General features: G+C 56.7%; 1 protein-coding gene across 1 annotated transcript; it reads left to right on the top strand.

The window, feature by feature from the left end:
• The first annotated feature begins 688 nt into the window (after positions 1–688).
• Positions 689–9,518, top strand: LOC144732819 (solute carrier family 41 member 1-like). The gene is made up of 10 exons (XM_078614433.1): positions 689–1,020; positions 1,764–1,871; positions 3,322–3,390; positions 3,675–3,861; positions 4,673–4,816; positions 5,777–5,921; positions 6,064–6,143; positions 6,361–6,483; positions 7,550–7,695; positions 8,274–9,518. The coding sequence occupies exons 1-10, from the start codon at positions 769–771 to the stop codon at positions 8,451–8,453; spliced, it is 1,434 nt and encodes a 477-aa protein (XP_078470559.1). The 5' UTR covers positions 689–768; the 3' UTR covers positions 8,454–9,518.
• The last annotated feature ends 989 nt before the right edge of the window (positions 9,519–10,507 follow it).

Genomic DNA, 10,507 nt, shown 5'->3' with positions numbered 1-10,507 from the left:
TGAGTGGTGAGGGGTGAAGGGTGGGTGGTGAAGGGTGGGTGGTGAGGGGTTGGTGATGGGTGGTGAGTGGTGAAGGGTGGGTGGTGAGGGGTGGGTGGTGAGGGGTGGGTGATGGGTGGTGAGTGGTGAAGGGTGGTGAGTGGTGAAGGGTGGGTGGTGAGGGGTGGGTGGTGAGGGTGAAACGTGGGGGGGGGGGGGGGGGAGCGGGAATCGAACTCGGGTGGCAGGGTTCGTAGCGCTAACCGCTCCGCCACCGCTCCCCCTCACACCCCGGCGGTCCCCTCCGAGGGTGAGGCCGTAATCGGAGAGGGGGGCCTTCGGAGGAGAAACCCGAGACACGGGGGGGGGGGGGGGGGTGGTGGTGGCTATTTAAGGGACCCGTTGCTCGGTCGAGACCCTAAACCGGCCCCGGGGCTTCTACAAAGGGCCACCTGGGATCCCGTCGGGGTCGACAAAAGGGAGAGAGGGGGGGGAGGCCTGCGAGGGTTTACGATATTTGGAAGCGGTAGGGGTCTCTAACGGGGCCCTGACAGGAGCAAGGGGGTTTAAAGGGGCCTGGGGGATTGGGGGGGGTAATTTAAAGGGACTGGTAAAGTGGTGACCCCCAGTGCGTGAGAGTGCCCAGCAGAGGGCGTGAGAGATCCTCTCTCAGCGCCAGAGCCACTCCCCCTGCGTGCCCACCCCCCTCCCGAGGAAGAGTTTAAACCCCCTCGATCCAGCCGTAGAAAAATAAAAGGGGGACCCGACCCCGCGAAGACCCCCGGTGCCATGGACCCCCTCAGCCGGGTGAGGTCGCCCCTCGCCGGGGAAGCCGCGCAGGCGAGACCGAGGCTGGAGGCCCGCAGACGCCGGGGTGAGACGGGGACCCCCGTGGGGAGAGGGGCTCGGGCAGACGAGGGGACCCCCGTGAGCAAGGGGGTAGAGGAGGGAGCCGCCTCCATCGCCATGCAAGTCGTGCTTCCCTTTCTTCTCGCCGGGCTTGGCACGGCCGGAGCCGGCACCGTGTTGGACAACGTGCAGGTGCGGGGAGGTATGGCTGTTGATGATGTTGCTGATGATGTTGATGATGATGATGCTGCTGATGATGTTGTTGCTGCTGCTGATGATGATGTTGCTGCTGATGATGATGTGGCTGATGATGATGTTGCTGAAGGTGATGATGTTCTTTTTGATGATGTTGCTGATGATGATGTTGCTGATGATGATGTTGCTGAAGGTGATGGTGAGGTGGGAGTAAGGGTGAGCTAACTGTTGATGGTGATGGTGGGATACGGTTGAGGTGTTGATGCTGGCGACGATGTTGCCGCTGCTGCTGGCGATGAAAATGAGGGTGAGTGTACAGGTGAGGGTGAGTGTACAGGTGAGGGTGAGTGAGTATACAGGTGAGTGTACAGGTGAGTGTACAGGTGAGGGTGAGTTGAGTGCGTGGTGCAGGTGAGTGTACAGGTGAGGGTGAGTGTACAGGTGAGGGTGAGTGTACAGATGAGGGTGAGTGTACAGGTGAGGGTGAGTTGAGTGCGTGGTGCAGGTGAGGTGTGGTGAGGGGGGCTCCCCTAGGTCGACTCGGCCTCAAATGAGTACCTGCTACGGTGTGTAAACATCGTCACTTGGGAGACAAAGGCGCCCGGGCGTGGTGTTGGCCACCCACCCCCTCTTGCCCCTACAGTCTGTAAAGGCTACACGGGGGATCTTTGTTGCAATGGTGAGGGTACTGCTGCACGTGCATTAGACGTGAGGGTGACAGCGCGTGTTGTAATCGGCAGCACTGGGCCGTGTTCCGCGAGCGATCGGAGTTGTTCATCCTCGTGCCCGCCCTGCTCGGACTCAAGGGGAACCTGGAGATGACGCTCGCCTCGCGACTCTCAACGGCAGTGAGTCTCCCTCCGCGTGTACACACACACACAGACACGCGTGTACACACACACACAGGCACGCATGTACACACACACACAGATACGTGTACACACACACACAGACACGCGTGTACACACACACACACGTGTACACACACACAGACGCGTGTACACACACACACAGACGCGTGTACACACACACGCAAACGCGTGTGTACACACACACAGACACGTGTGTACACACACACAGACACGTGTGTACACACACACAGACACGTGTACACACACACACACAGATACGTGCACACACACACACAGACACGCGTGTACACACACACACGTGTACACACACACAGACACGTGTACACACACACAGACAAGTGTACACACACACAGACGCGTGTACACACACACGCAAACGCGTGTACACACACACAGACACGTGTGTACACACACACAGACACGTGTACACACACACACAGATACGTGCACACACACGTACACACACAGACACGTGCACACACACACACGTGTGTACACACACACAGACACGTGTGTACACACACACAGGCACGTGTACACACACGTACAAAAAAGATCCCCCATATAGCCTTAACAGACTGTAGGGGCAAGTGCTGTTAGCGAGCACCTATGAAGGCTGGAACGGTACACGAGGGGGTGGGTGGCCAGCACCACGCCCGACCGCCTTTGACTCCCTAGTGGCGATGTTTACACACCGCACCAGGTACTCATTTGAGGCTGAGTCGACCTAGGGGAGGCCCAGGACCGGTTCAGATAATCGTCACTGGTGTTGGCCGTGAGCGGGAATCGAACCCGTGTCGCCGGGTTCATAGCGCAGCGCGCTAACCGCTACACTACCGCACACACGTGTACACACACGTGTACACACACACGCACACACGCACGTGTACAACAACAACAACAACAACCACCGTCGTTCACCACTAGGTGGCGGCGACGTCTCCACGGCGCTTGTGCCACGCCGCAATAACAAAGCACACGTGCACACGCACGGTCAACATCAGTTACGCGCGCCTGCTGCGGCGTGTGTAAACATCAGCTCGCTAACTGCACGTATGCAGTCTATTCTTAGTCTTAAGCCTCACCTTAGCATATTAATAAAAAAAGTGTGCCGTTCCTGGCCCTGCCCCCCTCAACCATTATATATACGGAGTGGTATCTCCTGTAATCCCTCATTTACTTGAGGCAGCTGTCGGGCTGTGACGGTTCCACTTGAAGACGGAAGCTTGTGTTGCCTCCGAAACGTCGTGATTTTATTTTTATTTTACTTGTATTAATTTTAATGTTTTACCTACGTGACTTTACCGAAAAAACCTAAGAATATGAATCCTTGCAGTCACGAAAGCTTCAAATCTAGAATTCTTGCCCCAAAAGTCTGCGTGCGCAACCCCCAGGGATCTTCTCCGCTGTCTTTGTCGTGGTCCAGGCGAACAAGGGGGAGATGGATGGATCTGGGCAGCGCCTTCTCATCACCTCCAACATCGCTCTCATCCAGGTGTCGCACGCACGCGTCATGTTTCACGTCACGCCAAAGCGATTTCCTGCTCAAATGAGCATTGGAGTCGTTGATGCTCATCTCTCCGTTTAGAGCCCTGACCCAGTGGTGGAATTTCCACGTTCCTAAGGACTGCCCTACAAAGTGGTACTCATTTTATCGACCACAGAGGGTCGATGCTTGAGCCCGAGTCAACCCACCACCCGGATTGTCAATCGCACGTGATCGTATGTGTCTTGGAGTTGCCGCCCGTGTGTCATTGCCGCGTGTGCTGGGGCCGTCAGCTGCAGGCCACGGTGGTCGGCCTCCTGGCCGCACTCTCCGCGGTGCTGCTGGGCTGGATGGGGGGCACGGGGGGAGTGGGGGGCACGGGGGGAGCGGGGGGCTGGGGCCCCTGGCCGGACCCCGCCCGTGTCGCTCACCTCTGCGCCAGCAGCATGTGCACGGCCTTCACAGCGGCACTCGCACTCGGTACGAGCGAGGTGGTGGTGGTGGTTGTGGAGGTGGTGGTGGTTGTGGAGGTGGTGGTGGTTGTGGAGGTGGTGGTGGAGGTGGTGGTGGAGGTGGTGGTTGTGGTGGTGGTTGTGGAGGTGGTGGTGGAGGTGGAGGTGGTGGTGGAGGTGGTGGTGGTTGTGGAGGTGGTGGAGATGGTGGTGGAGATGGTGGTGGAGGTGGTGGTGGATGTGGTTGTGGAGGTGGTTGTGGAGGTGGTTGTGGAGGTGGTTGTGGAGGTGGAGGTGGTGGAGGTGGAGGTGGTGGAGGTGGTTGTGGAGGTGGTGGAGGAGGTAGTGGTGGTGGAGGAGGTGGTGTTGGTGGAGTGGTAGTGTAGCGGTTTGCACACTTCGCTACGAACCTGGCTTACCGGGTTCGATTCCTGCTCATGGCCCACACCAGTGAGAATGATCTGAACCAGTCCTGGGCCTAGGTGGACTCAGCCACAAATGAGTACCTTGTGCAGGGTGTAAACATCGCCACTTGGGAGACAAAGGCGGCCGGGCGTGGTGACGGCCACCCACTCCCTCGTGTCCCGTGCAGGCCTTCATACGTGCTACTCGCTAACAGCACTTGCCCCTACAGTCTGCTAAGGCTATACAGAGTCTTTGGAGCTGATGGAGGGGGTGGTGTTGGAGCTGGTGGAGGTGGTGGAAATGTTAACGGTGACAATTATGGTAATGATTGTAGTGATGGGAATGGTAGTGATGGTTGTGATGGTGGTGATGATGGTGGTGGTGGTGATCGTAGTGATGCTGACAATACTAATTGTGATGATGGTGGTACCCAGGCCTGCTCACCGTGGCGGTGATCGTGAGTTCGCGCCGCGCCGGCATCAACCCGGACAACGTGGCGACCCCTGTGGCGGCCAGCCTCGGTGACCTGGTCACCCTGACCCTCCTCGCGCACACCGCCACCTTTCTACAGCACCACGGTACTGGGTCACACGGCTCATGTCGGGTCACGCAGGGTCACCCTGACCCTTCTCGCATGTCATAACACTGGTCAACAAAAAAAATAAATTTTTTCTGGCCTGGACTTTTGCAGCCGTTTTAGACTAATTTCAGGGTGCCGATTCCAAATCCGATCTCAGATTTGCTCTATCACTTCTCATTTTATGCTATCGGCATACCCCATTTTCATTGATTTTACCCGAAATTAACTCTGTCACTTATGATTGCAAGTTGTTTCGAGTCAGTGGCTGCTTTAGTGTTAAAATATGGTGCTGTATTTTTAGCATAGTGTGTTTATAATATCATTTTATGTAGATATCCACATTTATTTAATATTTTTCTTCTGCAGTTTTTATTGAAAATGCAATATTTGATATCTCAAAAACCTGATGTGATAGACAAAAACTGATGCCGGATTTGGAATCGGCACCCCAAAATTACATTAAACCCGTTGGAATACCTTATGCCAGAAAAAGTGTGTTGACCAGTGTAATTGGAGGCCGGTTGGCTTGAAAACCTGAGTTCCAATCTGTGTTTCAACCGTCCCCTGGGATTAAAGTGGAGTCTCAGCCGAGTCACCAGGGACTCGCCTCGAGACCCGCAGACTTACACAGAGACCCATACACTCGCACACGGACCAACAGACTCAGATCGAGACTCGTAAACTCACATAGGCCTAAGAACACACCGAGTATGCAGCCTATATGTAAAGGACCGCAATGCATTTCTTCAAGAACTATTGAGGTTGTTGCATCGTCCACAGGGCCGGATGCGCTCTATACGTGTGCGTGTGTTGTTTGAGCTCTGTGCCGAACCCCGAGATCCATCTCACCGTTTACAGCTCCGATTTCCGGAGAACGTTGACACTGGCCTCCTCCTGCTCCCCACCCTCCTCTGCGTGTCTCTCCGGCTGTCCTCGTGGTGGTGGTGGTGGTGGCCAGACGCTGGGCTGCTGCCGGGCGCGGTGTGCCTGGCCGTGGTCCTGCTGACGCCGCTGTGGGTGGCGCTGGCCTCGCGCTGTCCCACGACCCACGACGTCCTCTACCACGGCTGGACCCCCGTCGTGGCCGCAGTGGCCATCAGTAGGTACGGGGGGTGGTGGGGGGGAAGGGGCAGCCGGGCGTGGTGCTGGTCACTCACCGCTTCGTGTGCCGTGCCGGCCTTCATTGGTGCTGCTCACTAAAAGTTCTCGCCCCAACAGTCTGTTAAGTCTATGTTTGTGCTGCAGTGTGGGAGGACTGATTTTAGACAAAACGGTGTCGAACCCGGGATACTCAGGGATGGCCGTCTTCACTCCCATCATCAACGGTGAGGACCCTCACTCCTCACCCCCTAGCCTTTCCATAGTGCGCTCACCCCACGCTCACCTCGACCACATGGCAATCACCTCCTGGGGGACCCCTACACGGCACTTACAACCTCACCCACATTTCTCTCCACCACTGATATGACACTCACCACAACAATCTCCCCTTGTGGCACTCACCTTCCCCACCTACCCCCACGGCCCCCCCCTCCCCCCCAGGTGTGGGAGGGAACCTGGTGGCCGTGCAAGCGAGTCGCATCTCAACTCACCTGCACCTGGGGCACTCACCTGGACTCCCCGCGGGGACCTGGCCCAGCCTCCGAGCCACCTTCTGCGGCCCAGGTGGGACTCACCTGCTCGCTGCACTCTCACCTGTACGCAGGCGAGACTCACGTGTTCTCCAGTTTCACATCAACCGTGTGCAAGTGTAGCCCTGTCGATGGTATCTTAGGCACAGGAAATTCATGTGCCAAGTCCAGGTGTGTGTGTGTATCAGAGGTCGCAATCGGGTACCCGATACCCGTACCCTACCCGATACCCGGCTACCCGTACGGGTACAGGTACCCGTTTGCGACCCTGGTGCGGCCGGGTACGGGTAGGCCGTGAGTCACTGGTGAGTCACCGTTTGTCACTCATTTCCCAACGTCTTGTCTCTTCTCACAATTCAAGTTCCTAGAATCAACCCACCCGCGCCTGCAACATGGCTTCATCCCAGGGGTCGCAATCGGGTACCCGTACCCTACCCGATACCCGGCCGGGTACGGGTAGCCGGGTAGCCGGGTATCGGGTAGGGTACGGGTACCCGTTTGTGACCCTGGTGCGGCCGGGTAAGGGTACGGGTAAGGAATCAAAACCCGTTTGCAACCTCTGGTGTGCATATAGGTGTGTGTGTGCACGCGTGTGTGTGTGTCCTGGTCCTCCCCTAAGTCTACTCAGCCTGAAATGAGTACCTGGTGCGGTGTGTAAACATCACCCCTTGAGAGATAAAGGCGGTCGGGCGTGGTGCCACCCACCCCCTCGTGTGCCATGACGGCCTTCATAGGTGCTCACTAACAGCACTTGCCCCAACAGTCTGTTAGGCTATACAGGGTGTCTTTGTCTTGTGTGTGTAAGGAGCGGTGGCGTGGTGGTTAATTCAATTCCTGGACACAGCCAATATCGGTGACGATTATCTGAACAGGTCCTGGGCCTCACCAAGGTCGGCTCAGTGTTAAACGAGTACTCAACGCTGGTGCGATGTGTAAACATATCACCACCGGAGAGACAAAGGTGGCTGGGCATGGATTCGGCCACACCACCCCCTCTTGTGCCGCGCCGACCTTCGTAGATGGTGCTCGCCAACGGCACTTGCCCCAGCAGCCCGTGTGGGCTACACGGGGGATATGAGTGTTTTGTCTTTGTGTTGCAGGCGTGAGCTCTTGCTCGGCCCGCGTGCTGCTCTCCCTCGTGGTCCCGGGTCATGTGACCGTCATGGCCACCGTGCGGTTCCTGCAGGGGCCCGGCCCCACCCCCTTGGCCTTCATCCCCCTCTACCTGGGGGCAGCGTTGCTGCAGGTGAGATGCATACAGACCACGATCCCCTCCGTGTAGCTTTTAACAGACTATATTCTTAGGTTTTTTCTGTAAAGTCACGTAGGTAAAAAAAAATTTCATGAAAGTAAAATAAAAATAAATAAAAAATCACGTTTCGGAGGCAACACAAGCTTCCGTCTACATGTGGAACCGTCACAGCACGCTTGCTGTATCAAGTGATAGAAATTCCAAGAAACAGTATTTGTATATATACTGGTTGAGGGTGGGAGGAGCCAAGGTAGGCCCTGAATATTAACAGACTGTCGGGGCAAGTGCTTTGAGCGAGGACCTATGAAAGCGTCACCAAAGCTCTTGTGCCAGGCTCGGTGCACTTTCAGGTCACGGGACAGACCCAGGTGCCACAGGTTGGCTGATTTGAGATGACCGCCAGATGCACCACCTGTGAAGGCCCTTTATTGTTGTGAGCAAAGGGTCAAGGGACTCCGAAAGCACGAAGAATAACCCAGAGACCTGGCAGAGATGTATAAGTTATCGTGATATTCTCTACACCTCTGCTACAGCACCTGCACCCGCTCGCGTGTATGTGTGCACGTGCGCAGGTGTGTGTGCTGCTGTGCGTGGCCGCGTGGCTTGTACCCTGGCTCTGGGCGCGTGGCTCGGACCCCGACAGCTGCTCCATCCCATACTTGACCGCCCTGGGCGACCTCCTGGGCACGGCGCTTCTCGCCGCCACCTTCCACGCGCTCCACAACCTCGGCTGGGGGGCCCCCACGCTCTAGCAGGGCCCCCCCCCCAGCCTGGACCCCCTGCTGACCCCTGTGTGACCCCCTCCCCACGCCCCGGGGTTCCGCTCCACGCCCCGCGATGTTGGTTACAACCGGCGGGGAACGTGTCCCGACTGCCGGTCCGCGTGACCACGCGACCGACCCAAAGCTGTCTCCGCGGTGCGTGGGGCAAGCCCACCAATCATCCGGCGCGTGCGGCATGATCTGCATCCGATGGATGTGACTCGTGTGTTCGGCTTTCGCGATTGATATGACAATTAGTAATCTATTTTTGGGTCAGGGAGAGCGGCACAACGGTGCGTTGCACTCCCAAAACACATCGCTGTGTTGCTGGAGCAGTCGTCAATCGGCCACGCTTAGCCGTGTCGGGTGGAGCAGGGTTTTACGACACACATTTTATCTCCGCGATCCGACCCCAAGAAACAGCAGGCATAAATCTTCCCCGTGGGAGGCGAGCGACGCTCGGCGGTGCGGGAGCGGTGGACGGCCGGGAAGCCACGCGCCGGGCGGTGGCGGCGTGTCCGGGTCGCCGCATCTCCCCGTCTCCACACGGAGATGCGGAGATGCGGAGATGGGGGCTCCCGCTTGTCGTTTACACGCTTGCTGAGCACAAGGCCCGTAGCGTCAAAGCGGCCAGTGACAAACAGCACTATTGTCAAAGGAGTGACGGATGACGGTTACCAGCACGCTGCGTGAATGGAGCGACGGTTATTAATTTTGAGAGCTTGGGAGGAAAAGAGACGATGACGATGATTGACCGGAGAGGGGATTTTACAGTGGAGCAGAGCGAGGGGGAAAAAGCGGAGTTGAAGGGAGGTGACCTGCAGTGGCACACCAGTGTGTCGCACTCCCAACACACCGGTGTGCCGGAGAGCGGCACACCGGTGTGTCGCGCTCCCAACAGAGAGAAGCAGAGGAGAGAAGCAGAGGAAAAAAGCGGAGTGAGAAGAGAGCTGATCTTCAGCGTGGTGAGTGGGTGGATGGGTGAGTGCGTTGTTGTGACCTGCAGTGTGGTGAGTGGGTGGATGGGTGTGTGCGTTGTTGTGACCCGCGGTGTGGTGAGTGGGTGGATGGGTGAGTGCGTTGTTGTGACCCGCGGCGTGGTGAGTGGGTGGATGGGTGAGTGCGTTGTTGTGACCTGCAGCCTGGTGAGTGGGTGGATGGGTGAGTGCGTTGTTGTGACCCGCGGCGTGGTGAGTGGGTGGATGGGTGAGTGCGTTGTTGCGACCCACGGTGTGGTGGTTGAATGCTGGATGAGACGAAACAATATTTTTAATCCTTCGAGACAGAATTTGGCCCAAATCAAGTGAAACATTCGTTTTACGCGCGAGGTTTTCTGTGCAGCCGTCTGCGACCGGGCTGAGACCAGCAACTTGAGAACCCAGTTTCATCACATAGAAGTGTATTTTAGTTTCTGGGTCTCTGTGTAAGTCTCTGGGTCTCGATGGTATTCGCTGCTGACTGAGCTTAGAGTTAGACCGTCAATTCGTTGCTACACTTGAGACCACAGGCAGGAGCTGGAACCTGGATTCGAACCAGGATCTCGGCTGTCCTCTGGCCTCAGAGGCATTGGTGCTAGTCTCCTGTTTACAGCCGTGGGCCAATGGTGGAAATTCCGCATTACTCTGGCGGGGGTGAACGAGTTTATCTATCAACTGTTGAGTGGTACTCATGTACAAAGTGGTACTAATTTTATCGACCCCAGACGGAGGAATGATAGGGCCGAGTCAAGCCCCTCCTAACCGGGATTCAAACTCTCAACTCTCTGGTTGCGAGCCTGTAACGAAGACACCAGAGGTGTGGACTCGAGTCATGTGACTTGGACTCGAGTCAGACTCGAGTCATGAATTTGATGACTTGCGACTCGACTTGGACTTGCATAACAATGACTTTGTCCCACCTATGAGATGTGGACTCGAGTCATGTGACTTGGACTCGAGTCAGACTCGAGTCATGAATTTGATGACTTGCGACTCGACTTGGACTTGCATAACAATGACTTTGTCCCACCTCTGGAAGACACACACACTGACACGTGTACGCACACA

This window comes from Lampetra planeri, chromosome 44, assembly GCF_965212315.1.
Source record: "Lampetra planeri chromosome 44, kcLamPlan1.2.h2, whole genome shotgun sequence".
NCBI classification, from domain to species: domain Eukaryota; kingdom Metazoa; phylum Chordata; class Hyperoartia; order Petromyzontiformes; family Petromyzontidae; genus Lampetra; species Lampetra planeri.
Note: the sequence above shows the minus strand (reverse complement) of the source record. Positions and strands in the feature narration are given on the sequence as shown.